Below are 24,979 nucleotides of genomic sequence, written 5' to 3'. Positions count from 1 at the left end.
TTTTAGGCTTTGCCCAGATTTCTTACGCTAAGAGACTGAGAGGTATGATTTGTTTCCAAGAAATGAACACTGCTTTTGAAAATTTCAGGCTGCAAAGAAGAAAGGTAAGAATGTAACTAAGGTGCACTGGACTTGCTGCTATAGTTATTCTCCCTAAAAAAAACAGCAACACGGTTGCATCAAATCACTGGGAGGCATGCAAGGAAAAAAAAGTGAATAGAAAGGATGATAGCAGGAGTCATGGATGACACTAAAACAGAAGGTTTAACAAAAACATCAGGAGGTATGTGGTGGCTAAGTGCAAATTTAAGAGAAGAATTTTAAAGATGGAAAGAGGAATGGTAAAACAACTACATTGGAGATGCAACAGCCAGGCAAATTGAGTTGATCCAGCTGATGAGCTATGAATGTTATCAAAAGTAGAGAGCCCATTCACATATCTTCTGTTAGGGTCTATATTAGATACATGAATGCTTAAATGTTCAAATCTCTAAAGGTTGACCTTTAGAGATCGAATAGTTAAGCGTTCAAATTTCTTTAAAAATTAAAAAAAAAAAAATCACAAGTAAAAAAAAAAAAAAACTAAAGGGTTTAAGCAGGGGGGCCCATACAAGCCTAGCCAAAAAATGTACCCTGGCTTTTGCCACCCAAGAAAATTATTTTCCTGTGCCACTGTCGAGCAGAGCCACAGAAGTGATCCCTGGGGTGAATTTCCCATTTCCCATCCAATCATCAAGATTTTTCTTGAAGAGTGCTAATGAGGAGCTCTGTTTGACAAAGATAGGTAGTCTGTTCCAGAGTGTGGGAAGTCTATCGGACAGGAATCTATCCTTCCTGCATGTTCTGTTTATTGTGGTGACAAGGTTAAAGTCCCTAGAGCGTGTAGCTCGGAAGGACTGGGATTTCTTTAAGTGGAGCATGTCCAACAGCTCTGGGTTTGACATAGCTTTTGTATGTTAGGCAGAGATCGCCCCTGAGTAGGCGATATGCGATGGAGTAAAGCTGTAGTTTTTTGAGATGGTCTGCATAGGGCATATGTTTGAGGCCAGTAATCCTCTTTGTGAGGTATTTCTGTGGTCTTTCCAGTTGTTGTAGATGTCTTGTGAGGTACATACCAAAAGGGGCGTTGTACTCTATAATGGGTCTAATGAGTGATGAGTAGAGGGGAACAATGACCTCTTTCTGGATGAGAATCCTTTTGTGATGAGATGAGCCACGTAGAAGGATTTCCTGACCACTGTGGCGATGTGATTATCAAAGGAGAGACTACTGTCCACCTGTGTCCCAAGGTCTCATCACATTTTCGGCATTAAGTAGACTATCAGCTATGTGGTAATTCATGGGTACAGAGTTTTTACCAAAGGGGATGACAATACACTTTTTGGCATTGAGCTTCAGGCCATGGCATTGACACCAGGTATCTGTCTCATTGAGGCCCTTTTGTAGTTTGTCCACATCGTTAGGAGTTTCGATTATAGCTCCTAGTTTATAGTCATCTGCAAACTTTGTTAGCCAAAGACCTTCTGTGTTGGCCTGCACTTCAGAGAAGTAGATACCAAACAGGAGAGGACCCAGGACTGAACCCTGTGGTACTCCGCTTGTCACTGGTCTGATGTCGGATTTGGAATCCGCTACTTTCACAGTGTGGGTTCTGTCCGTGAGCCAGTTGGCAACCCATCTTGCATTCGTCGTCGTAATATAGACCCCAACTGTTACTTATTCATACACCTGCTAAAGTACATATCAAAACCTTTTCTGGTACTATTAAAAGATGTGCTCAGCTGAAGGTACTATGGGTAGACACTTAAATTCAAACACAGTAATAACACATTCCAATTAACAAAAACATACAAGCATAGCTGAACTTCCATACCATTTCAAAGTAGTAGTAGCAGAAATGGGTTATAGTTTCTTTTCCATACTTACCACTTTCACTTGGTGCATCCACTTCTTCTTCAGAAGAAGAAGTCAAAGTCTGTTTACCAGGAGGTAGAGGGCTTGGTCCTTGTCTAGTAACCCAAAATCCAGCAGGGGCTGTAACAACTGGAGAGGAACCTCCTTGACTCTAGGAAAGAGAACCATACTCATTACAGACACAAAGACAGAAAACTAGTACCAAATAACATGTTTAATAAAGTCAGATTACTTATGGGGGGAAAAAAACTGTTTATGACTACTGAAAGCCTTGCATTGCGGCCACCTCCTTATCTAGTTCACTAAAACCATACTATATAGTCTGTCAGTTCACAAGCATGCCTACACAACCAGCACCATGTTTATGCATGGAATAAACCAGGGCCATCTGGGCAGTTCAGAGTTTTAATGCAAGTCTCAAAGCTTCAGAATAGCAACCTTAGTGTCCTGATATTAAAGGTCAGCATATATGCAAAAAATAATGTATACATTCACAACCTCAGATACAATGACACGACATGGTACTAACTAGCAAAAACAAAGAAAACTTTGTAAAATAGCATCTAATATGAGAAGATTCATTCAGCGCATCACACAATGCACAAAAGAAACGCATTATAATAATTTTATCACAATACTGGTGGTCTATCACCCGAATCAGCAAGGCTGTTGAAATCCATGCATTCATGCAAAAGTTAAACTCTCAGAAGTAGCACAGCAGAAAGACCAGAAGCAAAAGACTTGTGGCTGAATACACCATATTACATATATTATAAACATACAGATTAATACAAATATCAGTACACAAGACATGTAGAATAACAGACGTATACCATCATTAATACAGGATAAATACATTCTGTAGCACTGAAACATGTTAACATATAAATACAAGAGTTTATTACTCACTCAAAGCAAATTCTGGAAAAGTCACAGTGGATAAGGGAGGATGGCAGGAAGAGAATGAATGTGAGAAAGTATTTGTATGAGGTAATAAGTGGAGTAGATACGGGAGGCAGGAGAAATAATGAGTAAAAGCAAGATTAAGAGTATTGGAAATAAGAGCAAGAGTAAGAAAAAAAAACTAGAAAAATGAGAGACAGGATGTATAAAGGTATTAGAGGAGGAGCAGTTGAAGGGCTAAACTTTACTAGACAGTGGTAATGTGACAGTTTACTTAAAGTTCTTCACATACCATTTAAGGAGGATAACGAAGTTTGAAAGAATAAGCATTTCAACAATCTTCATTCTGCTTTACTAATTCTTTAGGCCATTTGCATAGGGCTGCGTTTATTTGTAAGGTGCATTGGAACAATGACTAGGCCGCTCCCCTACCCCCAAATCCCACCCACCCAGTGTTCCTAAACGTATACCTATCAAACCACACCCCCTCTCAATTTCACCTATCACAATCACACCTCCATCTCAATCACCCCTATTTTCCCGCCTTTTCTCAACCAGTTCCTATCTCTCCCATCTCTCTCTTTACCTTTCCTGACCATACCAGCTTTTACCACTGCACCTATAAATATAATTTATATCTACCATGTCTATGAATAAACCCTACACCTTAATTTACCTACAAATGTTACTCATACTCGCACTTGTACCTCCATTAACTCTTTGTCTACCTATTAACCTCCTATGAGCACCCTGTATACACAAGTTTATTATACCCTACTAAACAATCTACCTCTTCTTCACTACCCTCTCACACTCACCATTTCAATGTTACATCCATACCGAACTATCTATTACCTAAATACCATAGGACAGCACACATTAGATATAATTTCCCTAACTCCAGAAGGTATCCATTTCTTCTCCGAAAATCTACTAATGATCAATATCGAACACTACTCCACTCCCTAAAAGATGGGGACATTCACCCAAACCCTGGCCCAAACACCTCCAATACCACTCAACTCAATAACCCAAACCCCTCGGACATTCACCCACTTAAAAAACCTCCAAACTCACTCTTAATAGCCCACCTCAATACACGTAGCATTAATAATAAAATAACACAACTCCATGCTCTCCTGGAACTCTACTCATTTGATATTATATGTCTTACAGAAACTTGGTTAAAACCAGTAACAAAAGACAATGAAATTTTACCACCTGGTTACAACATCATACGTTTTGACCGTGTAACCAAGAAAGGTGGTGGAGTAGCTGTTCTACTCAAATCTGATTTTCAAATAACCATCTTTAACCAAAAACCTTTTCAAGACTCTAATGCTGAAATACTTATTACCAAGTTTCAGCTAAACCCATTTAAATCAATCTATTATTTGCATCCATGTTCCACTAGGTAATAACATCACTACCATAGAAAACATACTTTGTTGGTTCTCTCTAAACCTTCCCCAAGAAACCATAATCCTAGGCGATTTTAACATAGATTGGAGTTCTTGCAATAAAAACTGCCTCACTAGCCATATCAATCTCTATGGGTTCACCCAAACTATTACCTCCCCTACTAGAATAAACAAAAATAGCAAGAAAGAAAGCACCTTAGATTGGATACTCATTAATAATCAACCCCAGACTTATGTAGCCGGAACCCTCCCTGACAATTTAAGCGACTACTCAGTAACCTACATTATCGGGCTCAAAACCAATCCACCCATTCAACCCATATATAGGGTAATTAGAACCAAGAAAAAATTCAACTCAGATCTATTCCTTAGTGAACTTAAGGCATGCAATTGGTCCCCCTTAAAACACCTTTCTCTTGATGAAGCTGTTGATTACTTTAATACTAATTTCCTAAACATACTCAACAGTCATGCTCCTACCCTCTCTATAAGGATAAGAACTAAATCTGCTCCATGGCTTACCAGGGAAACCAAACAAAAAATCCATCTCAGAAATAAATACTGGAATAAGTCACGCTTAACTAAAAAACATACTGACATCCAAAACTACAAACAACTGAGAAATGAAACAAAAAAAGCCATAGTATTTGATAAAAAAAACTATTTACAATTTCAGCAGACCCACCATAATAAACCTCAAAAATTCCAATCAAGTATTAATCAATTATTACATCCAAGTCAATCTATCACACCTAACCCACAAGGCACTGACAAAGACAATCCTAAACAAACTGCTACCGCCTTTAACACCTTTTTTACCAAAGCAATTCAAACTCTTGCCCGTCAGCTCTCTCCTCAAAACATAACATCTAAATTTGACTCTAACCCACCTCCTCCTTTTCTCTTCCAACCTGTCCCCACATCATTTATTCTCACCCTTATCCAAAAACTGAAACCATGTACTCACTCTCTGTAGACCAACTACCTTCAGAATACCTACAGATAAGCAGCCAAATCTATTGCTTACCCAATCTCCATCCTCATCAATAGAACCATCACTGAAGGATATATCCCCGAACTTTGGAAAGTCTCTCATATTATTCCCCTTCATAAAGGAGGAGACTCCACTGAACTCTCCAACTATCAACCCATAGCCCTACTTTCTCCTCTATCCAAGATCATGGAAAGATGTATCCATAGGCAATTGCTAGACCACCTTCTCCATAATAACCTGCTTTCCAACACCCAACATGGGTTCCGACCTTCCCATAGCACAACTACTGCCCTCCTTTCCTTTATTGACACCATCAATAACAACAAAAACCTTAACATGCTCTCCTCTGCACTATTCATAGACCTGTCCAAGACTTTCGACATGGTAAATCACACTATACTCAAACACTCTCAAATCTCCGTCTCTTGATCCACTAGCTATAAAATGGTTCCATTCCTACTTAAATAATAGACATCAAGCAGTACTCTGGAACAATGCTCTTTCTACCCAGCTACCTGTTAATATTGGTGTTCCTCAAGGCTCCATACTAGGCCCTCTCCTGTTCTCTATATTCATCAATGACCTTCACCTAGTAGTTCCCCAAGCTACATGTATCCAATATGCAGATGACTCCACACTTACATGCTCAGCCACAACTGCATCAGAACTTCAACTCCATATCTCAAAACATATTCAACTCTGTAGAACTATGGTTTACAAAACGCTGTCTCCTATTGAACCCTAAAAAAACTAAACTTCTCCTTTTTACACCTACCAGTAAATCTCCCCCAATAGACTTCACTGTATCATCCTATGATGGTACACTTATATCCCAAGATCTAACTACCAAACTACTAGGTATCACCATTGATAATAACCTAAACTTTGAAGCCCATATCAGCATTATTCTAAAAACAAATAAAAAATAGGCTCTCTGTATAGGATTAAATCCTTCCTCACTCCTGCAACAAGAATAACCATTGTCCACACCCATTTAATCTCTACCCTTTTTTATGCCTCACCCATATTTACCAACCTGTCAAAAAATAACCTTAAGAAACTAGAAAACTCCTATAATAGCATAGCCAGATTTGCCTCAGGTAACCCATATAGAACACATCACTGCATTAATCTAAAGCATCTTGGGTGGCTTGAATTTCAGCAACAGCTAAAATATAATCAACTGGCCATTGTCCACAAAATACTTTATCAGCCTACCAAAACACCCATCCTATCTAACCTTATTCACCCCTATGATAACCTTAAGTCCCTTAGATCACAAATATTTCTTGTATACATCAATAAATCAAATAATAGAGCTGGAGACTCTGTTTACTAATTCTATTGGAAAAAAGTACAGTTTTGTACCTACCATAAATGTAGATGTTCGAGGATCCACATTGCTGCAGTCTATAACTATTGGGTCCGCTGTCCTGTCGGTGGGGCGAATACCAAAGTATATGGCTGGCGTCGTCGCGGCATTAGACTGACGCCAGTACTGTCAGGGTACTCTATGCGCATGACCCGACGTATATCCTCTTTCTTGCCCCCCCCCCAGATGTCAGAAGAGAAAGAAAACTAAAAAAAAAAAAAAAACTCCCAAACACCAAAATATAAATATACAAAATATAAAAAATTAAAATAAACCTAATATACCCTCACCTAACCAACCACCCCAGACAGAGGAGTAGGGGAGAGGGCAGCAATGTGGATCCTCGAACATCTAACATTATCATTAATATTAAAACTGTACTAAGGTGCTCATCCTGTACGCCGTCCAACATATAATTTAGAATCCAAAGCAGAGGTAAGGGAAAGCAGAAGGTCATAAAGGAGAAGCAAGGAACTGACAACATGCCTTGCAAAACATGCCTGGCAAAATAGCAGCACGTGAAAAAAGCAGAAGATGAGAGGAGGAGAGGAAGGTGATAATGCTTGAAAGTAGGTACTGAACTCCAATATCCTGCCTTGCCACCTCCTCCCTTAGCTGTTGAAAGAAAAGAAGCCCTAGTGGAAGTGGTGCCTAATCCCAGCTGCGATCCCCCTTCGCCCATGGGGGGTAGCAAAAAAATGCAAAAAACCATCCATCTAGAAAAATGGTTTGTTTTGACACAGGCTTGCCTGCAGACTCAAAGAAGAAGAAACAAACAACTAAAAACAAAAACTGCACAAAACTGCTAGTCCTGCCTAAAATAATAGCAATGCTGCGTGTGTACATCTAAAGTGTGAAGTGTCTTTTCCCTTTTTAAATTTATTTTGGGGATCTGCATAAAAAGTAGGCAAAATGTTAGTTTGGTAGAAAGCCACACTAAAAAACCACTAAAGGATTAAAGGCAGATAAAATGCGGATTAGTACGAAATCAAGTAAAAAATCAAAAAAAAATAAAAGGCTCCACTGCCATAAGGGCTAGAACAAAAAGACAGCTTTCAAAGCAGTCACAAAGCTGTCAAAAGTGACAAGTATTTCAAGTCAGCCGCAGAGCCGCAGGCAAGGGAGGGGATTTGGATGAGATAAAGTTGAGATTGAGGAAAGGAGTAGGAGCTCGCAGGGTCTTAGGCTCTCTTTATATCTGCTTGAATTTGCTTGAATTCTAAGAAAAGCAGACAAATGGTGCGAAATTGAAAAAGCTGGTGGGTGAACATGCATGAAAGCATGAATCTTAGAAAGACAAACTTAGACACAGATAAAATAAATCCAAGAGAAGAGCCAGATTCCAGATTTTTTTTCTCTCCATTCTCAATTTTTTGCTGCAAAAAAAAAAAAATCTCTTCCATCCCAAATTCCTCACTTTCCTTCCTGCGGTCTCCTGCTTCCATAGTAAACTTGTTGAGGAATTTACAAGGTTTGGAATGCTGTCTTCAAAATAGGGGTCCAGGCTGTTAGATGAGGAAGTAGATGAAGAACATGAGGTGACAGCTTGCCTTCTTGACATCAGGTGTGTGAATCAAGGAAGGCAAGGGTAAAAGGCCATGGACTAAAGGCTAAGACTTGGGTACCTGCGAGTACCAATGTAATCTGGAGCTATTAAATTAAAATCATCCTTGTCTTGTCTTGTCTGATCTTTAGAAGCCAAGAAGAAGCACCTTTGAAGAAGAGGCAGACATTCCAAAGATTGAAGAGCGAAACTTTTTACATGAAAGCATCCGCAAAACACTTAAAGTGCATTGCTTGCAAAGCTTTGGGGTTTAGTGGAGGAGCGAACAGAACTATGCGGAGAGTGGTCCAGAGTTCCCCAAGCGTTTGAAATACATGATTTGTCTGAGGAAACTCTTCAGGATCCATGATTACATGATCATGATTTATCCTTAAGAGGGGATCTGCTATTTCCATGCTTGCCAGAAAAGTTAGTTGCAAGCTGCAGCAGTTGGCTAAATCTCCCCATAAAATCATTGCTTGCCTGCACAATGGGTAAGAAATGTTTGCCTTGTTTTGTGTTGACACCCATGTTGTCTGTTGTGTGTTTGTTGACCACAATCAACACCTGCCCTGAAAGAAAGCCATCAAAAAGGTTTGCTGCCAACTGGACTGCTAACATCTCCTTCATGTTGATATATGTAGATGATCCTGTCTGGCAGGCCACTTTCTGTCTAGTCCATTCCATTTAGATATGTCAAGCAATGTCTGGGAGGCATCTGTCATTCGCCTCTGGCCTTCGCCTCTGGGCCGTCTCAGAGAATTCTTATTCCTGACATTGACATTCAAAGTCAAAATTCCTTTGAATGCAAGGTATTATTTGAATGACAGTTGTCCAAATCCTGGCAGTGCTGTGTCCATACATTTTTTCCATACATTGTAGCTACCCTCATATGCAGTTTGGCATTGGGAAGCACCAGAATACAAGATACCATTGCCAAGCAAAGCTTGACTGTCCATACAGTCAGCCCGGACTGAAAAGAGATAGTTGATGGAAGTAACTGATTGTTTTCTTTTGTTTTGTCGAGGTTAAAAGGCTGCTCTGGCTGCTGTATTCAGTCTCAAGCACATGTCTTGAGAGAGGGGTACTAGGGCTGGGACTTTATATTTACACAGACATCCCTATTCATCTCAGCTAATTTATATGACATACATATTCCAAATGCTGTGGTCAGGTGCTTTTCTTGAGCCAGAATCAGGCAGGCCATCAAGTAGGGGATAGATTTGGGTGTATAGCCTGGAAGAAAGCTATTTGAACAGCTAGAACCTGAGCCAAAAGGGCATGCATGATAGAGAAAAGGCAGGGCAGAGAGAGAGATGATAAGAAGAATGAGCTCGAAAAAGATGAAGAATTTCCAAAAGTCTTAGCCTTATACTTATAGGCACTTCAGCTTGATCTTCCTAAGGACCTAACAGTCTTCTGATCTATCCAAGTAGAAGCTTTTGTAAGTCATCATTTTTAAAGTAAATGGAAATATAAGTAAGTGTTGAGAATAGATAAAAGTATTGAGATGCCAGGTGGATGAGTTCTTTCTTCGGTCCCCTTCAGGAATAAAAAATCTAGTATCTTCTGATACAGGGAACCGGCTGATGGCCCCTATTTATTTGGAACAAGCTATTTGCTTGTGAGCCTCTTGTCTTTGTAGAGGAGGAATGTAGGGGGGGCCCTTTGAAGGAAGGCAAGGTATGGAAATGGGTATGGAAATAAAACCTGGTGTGAATGGAAACCATCAACCTTGGGTAATGTGAAAATTCCAATCTTCTTCTTTGAGACAGTAAAAGACAGTCTTCCTTCCCAAAGCCAGGTGGCAGGGAACTGGCATGTGAAAGGAAGGGAGATGGGGTTGGTGGACTGAATAACTACCTCACTGCCTGTCGAGAGAAGTCTGGCCCTGCCTGTCTCCTGCCTAACCTGAGCAGAACCCCTCCCACCTCTACCTTCTAACTGCCCCTAGACCTGGGATAATGGCAAGTCTAGACCTACCCCTAGGCTGGGAATACGGACTTCACAACTTCAAATCTGCACCTGCAAAAATTTCTCACTTACTTCGTCCTCCTTCACCTGCAAAAATCTACTACACAACACAACAGACTTAAGGTGAACAAAGGAACACATCAGACTGCAAAGGAGTAGCAAAAACACTAAATTCCAAACTCTCATCCAAGTCAACTCAGGAAACACCTCCAGCCTGGCTCTAATAAAACAAGAAGAAGTGACCCAAAGCATTGCCGGGAACCAGTACCAGCCACCACAGACAAAAGGTAAATCACTCAACAGACACTCAAACGTACATGAAAACATCCACCTTAGATTTCAACTGTGACCTAGCATAATTCATTATTTCAACGTGTAAAAGAAGAAATTTCACCCTGATTGGATAACATAGGGGAAAGTGATTACTGCCGCCCCTCATGAAGAAAGCCTTAGTCAACTCCCGAGGGACCAAAGTTCTAGAAGCACCCACTGAGGGGCCCCAGGGATTGGGCCCCTGAGAGAGACAGGGGGAGCCTTAGGTAGAGCTCACCCCTGATACCTACACACTCTTCTTGCACAAGACCTATCGGTTACTGCCACCCTTAGGAACCTAAACTATAATTAACAGGGCGGGGCTGCAAACCTATCCGTTTAACTGGGGGGGACAAAAAAGATGGCATCAGGCCTATGCTCAAAAAAAAGTAAGGGAAGGCCTATCCTGGGGGTAAAAAAAGGACAGAGAAGCCTTAACCCTCCATTTGGTAAACAGAGAATTCCTTCCCTTCCTCTTGGAAAAGAAAATCCCTCAGAGTCTCTTTAAAAAGAAAAGAGATAATCACATCAAGCTGAAAGAAGGAGGGAATCCTGAAGCAGAGGAAGCTGAAGACTCAAGCCTCTCAGACAAGAGGTACAAGGGAACTCCTGCAAGGTTCCACTGAAGGCAAAACTCTCAAGGAGGGGCATAGATTCTTTTTCATATCAGGCTCAAATAGAACCCCATATTCAGCATATCCAAATTAGTAGAGACCCATATCATACTAATCTAGGAAAAAACCACTGAAAGCATAACTTGGCCTGCACTGGAAGCCTTGGAAACAGCCCTACCCTCAAAGAGGGAAGAGGGAAGAACTCAAAGAAGGGGAACTTAGGAAGAGAGCCTACTGAGAGGGAGGAAGCTGCCTAGCCTGGCCTGGAACCTACTTCCCTCGGAACTTGCCGCACTTCCCTCTACTACTCTGTTTAAAAATAAACAGAAGCTCTTCCTGAAAACACATTGGATGTGCCCCTGCTCTAAACCTGACAGACCAACTTATCTATTATTACCTTAATCAACCTACCTTCTCATCTCTGAAAATATTTCATCTTTACAACTTATTATGCTTCTATTCTCTCAAACTATTTCATATTAAATACTACTATGCTTCCTCTCCATCATAGTGCTAGCTATTACTGGATTCATTAAAAAGTAACACATTATTTCTAGATCTATTACCTAACTGCTACTCCATTTCATTTTCCTTTATCTTCTTTTCTTATCTACATCTACACTATTGTTTTTCTTCTCTTTTCTTAACTAGTAATCTTTAGCAACAATTAAATATAACTTCTTATTAACTCTACTAAGTTTTTTCAAATATATGTAACCTTCTTTATGGACTTTATAAATTTGCAACCTCTTATTTACTTCTCTTATCTTTACAATATAATGCATTTGCATTGTAAATATGTACTTCTGTAAATGTGAATTTTGATTTGTATTGTGTGGAGCTTTTCTCCCCTGGCCTCTACTGAAAATGGACATATATCCAGCTACACTAGCCCGGTCAACAAATGTAAAATAAAATAAAAATAAAAATACAGAGTGTGTAGAAACTGTCCAACAAAAATGTAATAGAACAACCTCCTAAATAAAATGGTGCTTGGAAAACCTTCTGCTATACATAATTAACATGAGGAAATGGAGTGATATGACCAAAATATCTACTTTAATACACAGAATGAATTAAACAATGTGTGAGCAGCTTTACTAATGCAACACATACGTGATTGTACTTAACAGTGATGTGACTTAACAAAAATGCCTGTAAATAAGTACCGAATCAACAATTATATAGAGAGACCAGTGCAATAGGTCAGAATCAAGATAAGCAGGCCTGGTAAGCAGGACACATCTATGTAAAAAAATGCATGTGCTTGATTAAATAGAGACTAATAAGGGGGATGCCTCAAAATTAAGTGTATGAGAAAAAATGGATTATCTGCAATTTAATAGCTAGTATGTGCTGACTGTCATGTGTTTCAAGTGCAATACTTTTTTTCTCTGATTCTGACAGGAATTCTTGAGACTGTAAAGCAGAACACAGTTCAACATTAGGTTTGGGAAATGAAGACACAGAAATAAATGAAAGGATCAATGCAACAATTTAAACTTGCAATAACTGCAAAGAGGTAATAGTGAAATATTTATTTTTTCAAAAGGTTCACTTAAGAAATGTATAATGAAAATAATATGGGAGGGTACAAAACAGATGAAGGGATAGAAGACAGTGAGTGCCAAAAATATTGTTTTCCTTTTCTTAACTTTGCCAAATGAATTTCTCTTATGGGGAGACAAAATAATTCAAATGTATCAAACTGAAGTAGCCACTAGACAACACAAAGTAAACATCTGGCAGAACGTTGCACCCCTATCAGCCTATACACATCTTTAAATTCCACAGCATTTTTGGAAAAATCAACTTAAAAATAAGATAAATCCCTGGTTTTGCACCTATGTCTCTGATGCAAATAGGTAACCTGTAAATGGTTCATCTCTCAGGCCCATGCTTACACTTATAAAGGGTATCAGAACTCGTCAGAGATGTGGGATGCATAGTTAGGCTTAAAAATGCCCTTGTGGTCATTAGGCTAGTAAATACCTATGATCCTATAAGCAAATGTAAATATTCTGTGAATAAAAGCTATTAAAATTGTACAACTTGCAATGTTACCAGTAAGTATTCCTTACATTGAGAACAGTTATTGCATTCACAGTACTTCTATACATACAACATAATGCAAACAAACCTGTAATTACATTTTTTGCTAAACATTCACAAATCATTATAACTTGGAAACTGCAACCTTGACATGTATTGTTAGAAAACTTATGTTAACCAAACAAGCTTTTACACAACAGCCATAAATTCCTATGAGTGCATGTTTATTGAGATATTTACAGAAATATGAAAAACATCTGTTTAATGGTATAACTGGCAATGTAAGTAATGCTGAACATCTCAAACTACACAACTTGCATCACAAATATCAATGACAGTTTCTTAAACAATATCCAAGGTTTCAGCTGATCACATGCAACAGTTTGTCACTTGTTTTTTTTTTTAAATATTATGTACATATGAAAATATTGCCTGTTTTCATGACTAGTAACAGACTAGCAATATCTCCAGTATAGTGAGATATAAATGGACACTAGCAATGAATTCTCCTGCCTCCTAATATAGCATTTCACACCCATTCTCCTCAAGAGCAAGTAGGTCTCAGTTATTAAAATAACATATGTAAATATAAAGTGGCAGTTATTAATTTCTCCACTCCGGGATATCCTAGAACAGTCGTAGTGTCATTTTGATAACACCTCTGTCTTTTCTAATACTGCATATTACTAGCTGGCAATTAATTTAGGTAAAGAAGTCAGACCCAAAAAAAAGTTAGACACCATAAGGAGCTATGGGTGTGAAAAAGTAGTTTACAAAAATAGCACTTCAGGCTCATGTTAAAAGGAAGCAAGACTAAACAAATCAGAAATGGCAAAGTTCAGCTTGTAGATCATACAAGGTTTCTTTTTGAAGTTCATCACAACAAGGCTGTTAATAGTGGTAAGTTTAAGCAGAATACAAATATGTAAACTGAAAGAAAGAATAAAAAAAACTTTAATACTGTCTTAGCGCCACGGCTAACAAGCCTTCAGAGAGATAAAGAACATTAACATAAAACACTTTATATCACCCGTAATTAACAAATCAATTAAACCATTCAGTAAAAAGCCAATAAAAAACAGCAGTTAAAATAATGCCTTTGAATTAAATACAAGATTCCAACCTGAAGGTGTCAGAGTACCAAACTTTAAAATATATAGTTTCTTTATAAAGCAATTTTTTTTCATTTCAACAATATTATATCCTCCTACCTTCTCTAAATTAGTACCCCTGAAGCAGCTACTGCCCCCCATGACAATGTATAATGAGCTGCTACAGGGCTTTAAATTACATTATGTTTAATGTCTCTAAGATGCTCCTGCAATCCAACTCTAAAAGACCTCTTAGTTTCTCCAATATAAAAGATGTCACAGGAGCATCTTAGAGCATAAACACCCACACTACCACAATTAAAAAACTGCCTTGAAACATAACCCACATAATTAATTTTATCAAAAGAGGGGACGACATGTCGACAAACAGAACATTTCCCACAAGGAAATGTACTCAAAAGTCTGGGCTCTGCCCATATCTCAGTATTTGCAACTATAAAGGAACTATGAACAATCATGTCTTTTATGCTTCAACTCCTCTTTAAAGAAAGAGAAGGTCTCTTAGGCAAAATATCCCTTAAGATCCTATCCCTTTAATAAACAGGCCCAATAACACTTATTAAAAATCCTATATGTAGTAACAAAATACACCTTTTGGTCTGTAGTCTGTACATTATTAAACCTCACTACTTCTCTAGGAAAAAATTCACACCCCTTTTATTACTACTACTTAAGTCTTGATTTATACCAAACAATTTAAAGCTCTTTCAATAATAGGAAAGTCACAACCCTCTGTAAAAAATATATTTTCTCTGTTACAAAGTCTAGAGATTCGTAAGAGTTCACTATACGGCAATGAGTTAGATGGCAAAGTTTCCCATCCAAAACATGATTGGTATCAGCAAATTTCCTATGTATTATAGTTTGTATACGTTCCCTTATTATGCCTTCCAATTCTATATCCAATAAAAGTCACCTCCCTATCCAATTGTACACCATCAAATTTAATAAAACCATTTATAAACTCAATCTCTCCACCTTCACATAAGAAAATAAAGTCATCTATAATTCTGAAGTACTTTATTACATACTTTTTGTAAAAGTTTGTCTATAAATGTCTAATTTCAAATAAACCCATAAAAAATGTAAATACACGGGGGGCAAATGACACCCCCATGGCCATCCCCTTAATTTGATGAAATATTTCACCATTAAATTCAAAAAATGATGCATTAAATTAAAATAAAGTAACTCAACCACATAATTAACTAAGAGACTATCCCCTAAAAACAATTCTCTGCCTCTATACCTAAAGAATGGCTTATATTAGTATAGAGGCTTTTAACATCTGCAGTAGGCCAATAATTCTCAGCCTTCATTTTCAGATTGAATTTCCTCCAAAAAATCAAAAAAATCACATATATATGAATCAAGTTTCATAAGAGGTTCTAATAAATACTTATGAAGCAATAAACCTATATTCTGAAAAAAAAAAAAAAAAAGAAGTTAGCAGCCAACACTATTGGACAACCAGGTGGAGAAGATGCACTCTTATGAATCTTTGGTAAACAATAAAATGTAGCCATAGAGCATCCCTGAATAGTGAATTTCCTTTCAATATCATCACTAGGAAAAATACCCTAACCTATAGCCTTTATTAATTAGATCCTGAATATCTGATAAGGCCCTTTCAGATTCAGAACTTGTTACTTTATTATATACATTAATATCATTCAAATTCTAATCACACATTTTTTTTTTAATATTGAATGTAATGCATGACAAGTATTTATGCCTTTTATCAGCTGGTTTATTTACAAGATCACGAAATTGACTAATATTTCAGCTTTAGTTGGGTTATAAGCAACATTTTTCTTATCCTTCAATACATCAATACACATTCTTTCGAAAAGTAAAATTAATTATTGACAAGAAATTCTTAATACTTTCATTGACAAAAGGAGGAATAAAATAACTTACAACAATTTGAGAAGTATCCAATAAATAATATGCATCATCTGAATAAGGAGTCATAAGAAAAACACATTTCATCAGAACTAAGACATCATTTATGCAGTTTATCAGATTGTTTGAAAAAATAATTAAGTGCAACTTTATAATAAAACAAATAATTTCAGCCTTCAAAATAAGTAACCTGGGTAAAACAGCTGGTATAAATTTAAGTCCAAGATTTAAAAGGGACATTTCAACATCTGACAAAACACGATTAGTTCAAAACCACATTTTCACTTTTATTAATACAACACATTTCTTCCACAGAGCACAAAAAAGTCTTAATATCAGTACAATTTGTCTTCTTTCCTTGCCATTGCTGTTTCTCTCTCATTGTAACCAAATTACCTTGCTTACAGCTGGAACTCCCATTTTGTTTACCATCAGGAAAACTTTCATGCATATACCCCAGCTGTTGAGCTGCTGGGAATGGGGGGTAGGCCATTTCCTCTTCCTCATCTCATTCAGTAGCACACTAGCATTCGCTTCAGAAGAAGGGAACGAGACGACATGTCATTTTCTATTCCCCTCATTTCTAGAGGAGTACCCACCCTTCTGGCATCTATTCTTATTAGTTCTCGCCACAAAGGCTGAGACACTATTATAATCTTTCGTGTGTCTAATTTTTTTTTCATTTTTTGCTCTAACTTTTTTAGAAAAATCCTGCAATTTCTCATTAATTCCTCCTAGCAGTTGCTCAAAACGGGAAGAACTTAACTGGGCTAACTGAGGAACAAAGAGGAAATCTCTTCTTTTAACAATCTCTGCCTTACAGCATCCCTCTGTTAGTATCACCACCCACTCCATTACACAGTGGTATGCTGCTGCTTTCCATTTCTGTTCAAATATCTTGTCTTCAGAGTCTAAAGGACTGAATGGTAGAGATGGATTTTTATATACCCTTAACCCTCAAGAGGAAATGTCCAACTCTGCATATCTCAGAAGACTTGACAGATTATACTGTAAAGAGGTTTCTTTCATAAAAAGACGCTCCAATTTCTTCACAGTACCTTGAATCTCTGGCGAAAGCAAAATAGAGGTATGCTGTCTAGCAGAAGAATAGGGATTCAAAATCCTTCGATTCCAACCCTCAAGTAATTTTTGCCATATAGGGGTCTGTTCTTCACACCATGATTAGGTATTTGATCAGGAACTGTCATTCATCTGGGTGATATACTGTTCCATTGTTCGCTGAGTTCGATCCACTCCTCTGAAAACCCATGGAAGTTGGAAATTGGGATCACTAGCCATAAACAACACAGACTACCAAAAAAAAACAAATTAAAAATATGACAAACAAAACAACCAGATAAGAATGAGAGACTAACACTGTCTTTGATAGAAAAAGAATGGCTGTCAAATGACATTTTAGGTGCTTAATTTGTTCATTTGCTGTTTCAAGGTAATATTCTTATTGCACAATGACAATATACCATGTTCAAAAGTTGGGGCTTGTGGCACAGCTGCTCCAATATCAGAGGCAGTGGAATATGCTCATTTATTCAGAGCTTCCCTGTGCCTGGCTTGGTCGCCTGTGACTGCAAGACCCCCAGATTGCATCTAAAGCCATCGAGCCATCCATGGACCTAAGAACCTGAATGTTTTTTTGTTTTTTTTTACACTTGCTCTATTGCAGTACTGCTCAACAGTTCTGTACATTTATCGATATGTCTGAATTTATCACTTTTTCTGCCTGCACTTGTTAAAGAAACACCATCTGTTACTGTACTGCTCTTTGGTCACTAACAGTAAGTTGATACTTCGTAACCCCCTCTGACACTCAAAAAGCTGTTCTGAGTTTGCTAAAGATCTCCTGAATTTGTCAAAATATTTCTAAGTATTGCTAAGTATTTCTGTGTTTGTATAAACGTTTTCCTACATTTTGGCACGTTTCTCAGGACTACCAAGGATTCCTTATACTGCAGGAGTTCTGCCTTTTGTTTTAAAGTATTTGTTACTGCACTTGAGCTCAAAGCCAGATTGTCTTACACTAAAGAGGGTTTTATTTTGCACTCAGGTGGGAGCAGAGGACTGATTCAACCCTTCAAGAGTTGGGAACTACTGCTGAAAGACTTGGTGTGTCTATATGATTTGCCTGAGAGCGTAGCTGTGCAAGTCTTTCATCCTTTTGGATTTGTAGAAGTTTTCCTATCTTTGTGCACATATTTTTCTATACTTAGGAATATTTCTCAGGGTTTGTCAACTTATTTCCAAGGATTCCTGATACTGCAGGAGTTCTGCCTTTTATTGTAAAGCATTTGTTAATGCACTTGAGCTCAAAACCAGCTCATTTTGCATTAAGAGGGTTTTATCATGCACTCTGGTGGGAGCAGAGGGCTGATTCAACCCATCTTAGTTGGGGAACTGTTGGTGGAAGCCTTATTGTGCGTTTATCTAATGGGACTGCGGGCTTAACTGGGTAGAAGTCTTTAATCCTGCTGGTATAAAAGCATTGCAAGTGTGATTACCCATGCCTATATATATGTGTATATATATATATATATATATATATATATATATATATATATATATATATATATATATAATCATCACCAGTTTAAAATCCTCTGTAGGAACATTTCTCCACAGTTGCCTGCTGTTCATAGCTGCTAGAACACCTGCCAGCTTGTGCAGAGGGCAACACCAGTGCAGGTCATCCAACAGTATACTAATAAACATTTTCACTGAGAGCTTTAAGGGGACTCTCCCCTACTCCTTCCCATCTACTAAGGATCTGATATAATGGATACGCACTTCCATATCATCTCTGTTTGTGGCCTAGTGGCTATGGGAATCCTGATGCAATTTAGTAACTGCCTCATGTTCACTGACAACCACTTAATTTTAAAACAAACACAGTATGTGAAATATGTAGATACACAAAGATATGAGGCAATGCTCTCAAATGCACACACAGAAAATGCAAACCAGGTTGTCAGTGTTACACCAAAAACACTCACTACCAACACTATGAAACAAACAAGTGGATCCACATATGTGGAGGAACTCTGATGTAATCCAGCCAAGTATTCAAGACCTTCTAAACGCACCTCTCAGTGGCCCCATGCACCAAAAAATATATCACCTTCTAAGCCCATAAAGCAACACATCACACAACCTAACACACTACCTATTGAGAATTCCATTGAAAGATATATTGATATCTATCACAAGGAGAAGATCACAGTCGGCTATCTGTCTGAAGTCAGGATCTGCCAGATCATGCATGCACTTATGAATTTAAACCACAAGTACCAGTATGACGCACATGACCTATGATGTACCTTACTGGACTATATGAAGAAAGACATGGAGAGACTCTGAATGTGTATCCCATGTGGTTACGAATTTAGCCTTGAATAGAATCCTATTTTTATCAATGGAGATAGAGTAGCAGCAGCAAAAAAAAAAATGACTGACTTCAACAACTGGCTTAGTTTCTGGAGTCACAACAAAGGGATCCAATATCCATCAGCCTGGGGAGACATAACTGAAAAAACCACGATACTTTGCCAAAAATGGTTTGCACTTGTCACCACTTGGCTCTCAGATCCTAGCAAAAACCATCTAACCCCATAATGTATTTTTTAGGCCATCCCAAGTTGTTAAACCCTCCAACATAATAATCACTCATGACAACCTAAGGGTACTGCTGCTCAATGCCAGGAGTTTACATAAAAAACTGCACTCCCTGAAGCACGCCTCACCCAGGAGAATGCAAACTTGTGCAGTCATGGAAACATAGCTCAGAAAGTACATTTGTGTACACTTACCATAAATGTAGATGTTCGAGCGTATTCACTGTTGCAGTCATCACCTGTAGGTTTATCCCTGCTGTGGTAGCCCTCGGCCAGCCTGAATACCAGAGTCAATGTTTTTCTGCGTCGGCTGCTGTCACTTGTCGACTGATGTCAGGTCGTCAGTGCTATAAAGCAAGGCAGCTGACGCCATTACATCAGTTTTTCTTGCCCTAATAGTCAGAAGCCCCAGGAAATATGGTGAGGTGGTTCTGGTAGCTAAAAGCCACAGTAAGAAGCTTATGTCTCCCTAAGGAAAGAGGATATAAGGGAAAAGAGGGAGGGAAACCAGGACTGCAACAGTGAATACACTCAAACATTTATGGTAAGTGTACAAAACTGTACTATGTTCTTCGTGTTTCATTGTTGCAGTCATCACCTGTGGGAGCATTTCCAAAGCTGAGGGCAGGGGTGGTAGGATTAGTAAAAGACCTAGGCCTGGGTCAGCATGCCCTGCAGAACTGCATTGGCAAACCCTGCCCTACCTTAGAGAAAAGAGGTGGGTGGTAATGCTTTGTAAAGGTATGGACAGAAGTCCAGGTGGCAGCTTCCAAGATGTCCCTGGTGGGAGCTCCTCTCACGAATGCTGTGGAAGTGTAGGCTGCCCTAGTGGAATGGGTACGATTAGACCTAGAGGGTGGTTTCCCATGAAATCTGTAGCAGAAATGGATGCAATGAGATATCCATTTGTAGATGGCTTGCTTGGAAATGGGCTTCCCCCTCTGCCCCTGGAGCAAAGCTGACAAGAAGTTGGTCTGTTTTCCTGAAGGCTTTGGTATGGTCTAGGTAGTATATGAGCTGTCTGTGCATGTCTAGTGAGTGCAGAATTCTCCCTCCCTTATCATGAAGGTTAGGGAAGAAGGTGGGTAGATGTATGGCCTGGTTGAGAGTGCCATTAGATACCACCTTGGGCATAAAGGAAGGGTTACTCCTCAGGGAGACCCTGTCTGCATGGAAAATGATGAAGGGCTCAATGGCCATCAATGTCTGAAGTTCTGAAACCCTTCTGGCTGAGATGAAAGCTAGTACGAAAGCAGTCTTCCAGGAAAGGTATTTCAGTTCTGCTGAAGCAGCAGGTTCAAAGGGTGGTAAGGTTAGTTTTCCAAAACATAATTCAGGTCCCAGGCTGGCGTGGGTGGCCTATTAGGAGGTCTGATATTCAAAGCCCCTCTGAGGAACTTTTTAATCAAAGGATGTGAGAACAGGGGCAGATCTGTATTGAAATGAGCTGAAATAGCTGAGGTGTGGATTTTAATAGAAGAGGAGGAGAGGTCACTATTTAGCAACTCCGCTAGATAGTCCAGGATAAGAGGGATGTAAGGATGGGAGGAACTGCCCCCTCTGGACTGGCTCCAGGAGCAGAATATTTTCCATTTTCCTGCGTAAGATTTTCTGGTACAAGGCCTTCTGGCCTCTGTGATAATTGTCTAGGACCTGTTTGCTTAACAGGGGGCCCTGGTTTGCTCTTAAGAGTATAAGCTATGCTAACAGTTTGTGTGTATGCAAGTCAAGGTGCAGCATCCCCCCCCACCGCCTGAGTCAAGAGGTCTGAGATCAGGGGAAGCTACCTGGGAAGCTGTGATGTCAGGCTGCGCAGTAAGGGGCAACAATGCTGCCTGGGCCAGTCTGGAGCAATGTGGATGGCCTTCGATCTCTCCTCCCTTATCTTGATCAGTACCTTGGGAATAAGAGGCAGACGAGGGAATGCGTAAACAAAGAGAGTTTTCCAGGGGAAGGTCAAGGCCATCCACCTTCCATGCTAGGCGGGGATACTCCCTGGTACAGAATTTTTTTAACTGGTGGTCGAGGTGCGAAGCAAAGAGATCCACCTCTGGAGTTCCCCACTCCTGAGCGACTTGCAAAAAACTTTTTCTGTGGAGCTGCCATTCGTGGGGGTCCAGTAAGTTTCTGCTTAAGTGGTATGCCAGGGAGTTATTAATCCCTAGTTGGTACTGGGCTATTAGGTGCAATCCCATGGAGGAGGCTGTCAGCCAGAGGTTCATGGCTAGCCTGTAGAGGGGTAAGATTGGGTCCCTCCCGGTTTGTTGATACACCACATTACCGTGGTGGTGTCTGTTTTGTTAAGGAGAACCCCTGGCCTGAGAAGGGGTTTGAAGGATATCAGAGCTTTTTGTACTGCAATCATTTCCTTCTGGTTGACATGTAAGGGAAGGTGCTGGGCATCCAAAAGGCCTTGGGTGCACCTGCCTGCTAGGTGAGCCCCCCAAGCAAAGTCTGAGGTGTCGGTGGTGATGGTCTGCCCAATAGGGCGGAGGATGAAGGGAAGACCATTGTTCTTGGCACAAGCCCCTGCTCACCAGAGAAACTCAGCTCTTATACAGGGGATCGAAGGGAGAGAGGTCTCTAGAGGCTGAGAGTGCTGACACCAAAGGTTCTTTAGAAACCACTTTAGTTTTATGTGGAGCCTGGCCAAAGAATGCAAAGGATGCAGATGCCATGTACACCCAAGGCTTGCAGGAACTGAATCGCTGTGAGGTGATTTCTAGAAGCCAGTTTGGTAAAGTAGAGAGGCAGGAAGCTCTGCTTTTCCTGGGGATAGGAAGGCCATTTGGGATGCTTTGTCCAGCAGTGCTCCCAGGAAAATGATCCTCCTGGAGGGTGTTGGCTTTGATTTCTTTTTATTGATGGTGAACCCTAAGGAAGTTAGGAGGATTTTGACAAAGAGGTGGTCCTGGAGCAGCTTTTCTTTGCACTCTGCCTGAATGAGACAGTCATTCAGATAAGGGTAAATATGAATATTTCTCTGTCTGCAAAATGCTATGGCCGGGGCTAAGCATTTGGTGAATACCCTGGGAGCAGTAGATAAGCCAAAGGGTAGCGCAGAGAACTGAAAGTGTTGGGAGGCTGCCCTGAAGCATAGGAATTTCCTGCAGGATTCCCTTATGGGGATGTGACAGTAGGCATCTTTTAGGTCTAAGGTCACTAACCAGGCATTTTTTTGTCAGCACAGGCAGCATCTGCTGCAAAGTTAGCATTTGGAATTTGGGGACCACCAGGGAGGTGTTCAGAATGGACAGATCCAGGATGGAACACCAAGTGCCCTCTTTTCTGGGAATGAGTAATTATCTGGAATAAAAGCCTTTGCCTGTTTGATCTGCAGAACATGTTTCTACTGCCCCCTGGGATATGAGAGTTTGGACTTGTTTCAATGCCGCTGCCCTCTGATTTGGAGGCAAGTCTGGGTACTCTCTTGGACTTGGGCGTTCATTGAAAGAAAATTTGTATCCCTGAAAAATTATCTTTAAGACCAATTGGACTTTTGTTACAGAAAGCCAATTTTCTTTGCTGAGGGAGAGCCTTCCTCCTAGCTTTTGGTGAGTGAAAGGAGGGCAGAAGGGGGAGTGGGAGTAATTGAAAGTTTTTGCCACAAAAGGATGGCTTAGAACTCCCTCCCTTTGGGGCGGAAGTGGTCCAATGTTTGGTTCTCTGCTATCCCTGGGATAAAGACCTGGGTGGTCTGTCCCTGCGGGGCTTATCTTGCCCCTGTCTACTAGGTGCAGGAAAGGACCAGTGTTTAGAGGGGAAATTCCTGCTGAACCTGGGAGGTTGAACCTGAAAGAAATCTTTTACTGATTTTGCTTTGTCTTCCATCTTTTTAAGCAGCTCTTCTGCTTTTACTCCAAACAACCGGTCCTTATCCAAGCGTGCATCAATTAATTTAGATATCAGGGAGAGGTTGTTCCTTCAACCATGCATGTCTCCTAATGACAGATCCTGACACTGCTGCCCTGCTTGAGGCTTCTAGTGCATCATATCCACAGTGCAGAGAGTCTTTTGCCACTTGACAAGTAGAGTGCAACAAGTCTGCTAACTCCTTCGAATTGGCAGTCAGGAAAGGTAGAAATTGTTTGTTTTAATAGTTTCAAAGTGTGTTGCTGATTTTTTAGCATACAGAACTGAATGCTGAGTACTCTGATAGCTAAGGTTGCAGAGGTGTACACTTTTTTTACCCAGTCTGTCCAGAGCTCTGGATTCCTTGTCAGAAGGAATAGAATTCTTTGTAGAACTAGCCTTAGCTCCTTTTGGTCCCTGTGTAATGACCTCCGGGTCTGCATCATGATTTCTGTACAGGGATTTCTGAGAATCCAGTACTCTAATACCTGACAGGTTTACTGGGAGCAGGTGGGAGGGTGACAGGGGCTAAACTGGATTAATGGAAAACATCATCCACCACTTTTAAAATAGGGGGGATGTCCAGGAGTCTGTGCTGGGGTAGATCTAGAAACTCTTAGTCTTTTTCTTAGACTGAGTCAAGTCCTGAGATTCCCAGGGAAAATTTTCCCTGAGGGTGTGAAGGGTTTTCCCCAAAGGAAAGGTCTTCTGGTGCAGAGAGAGAGGGAACGGATTCCTCTGCAGCTGAATCTTCGTAAGCAGTAAGAGGCTGCTGTTCCTCTTCAAAAACTGAATAATCAGATTCCTCAGAATCCTGCTCTGTCATTATTTCAGGAGAAGGGTGTATTTTCCTTTTAGAAGTTGTGGCCTGACTACCCCTGATAAGGGAGATAAGATCCTCCGCCATCTTAAGCATTTGGTCTTTGGGTGGTGGAGCAGGAGCAAGATGGAGACTAGAGGTAGATTTTCTAGAAGTGGCCTGGTTTCTAGGCCTAAGAGTATCCACAGGTCTGAGAGAAACTGTAATCAGATGAGAGGATGTCATTTTTTTGGCTAGAATCAGTAGTGCAAGAGGCCTCCTCTGTAGCCGGTGCCAACAGAGGCAGAGACAACTAAAGGCTTGGAAGACTAAGAAGATTTCTGCAGCATACTGAACTCCAAAATGGTCTCGGTAGAGGCCTGCGTAGATATATCGGGCATCAGGAGCTGCGAAAGTGCCTCACTGAATTCCAGAGAACTGACGACCTGCTTACTGGTAGTGTCATCAGAAGGCTTAGCCTTGAGTGGTCTCTATCTCTACGTTTTTTCAGAATGTCTACAGATTGCTGGTTGACGGTTGCCATTTTGGAATGTGAAGACAGAAGATGAAAATACCTGTCTGCAAT

At 40.0% G+C, this 24,979-nt stretch overlaps 1 protein-coding gene across 1 annotated transcript in view; it reads right to left on the bottom strand.

Annotated features, from left to right (window-relative positions):
• The window catches only part of LOC122789830 (putative bifunctional UDP-N-acetylglucosamine transferase and deubiquitinase ALG13), a 2,262,889-nt gene that overhangs the window by 1,345,889 nt on the left and 892,021 nt on the right, over positions 1-24,979 (bottom strand). Inside the window, exon 7 of the mRNA XM_044057268.1 lies at positions 1,927-2,065. Within this exon, the coding sequence (XP_043913203.1) occupies positions 1,927-2,065 (139 nt within the window). The remainder of the gene's footprint in view (positions 1-1,926; positions 2,066-24,979) is intronic.

Source organism: Protopterus annectens, chromosome 15.part0, assembly GCF_019279795.1.
Source record: "Protopterus annectens isolate FY-2018-M chromosome 15.part0, PAN1.0, whole genome shotgun sequence".
Lineage (NCBI taxonomy): Eukaryota > Metazoa > Chordata > Ceratodontiformes > Protopteridae > Protopterus > Protopterus annectens.
Note: the sequence above shows the minus strand (reverse complement) of the source record. Positions and strands in the feature narration are given on the sequence as shown.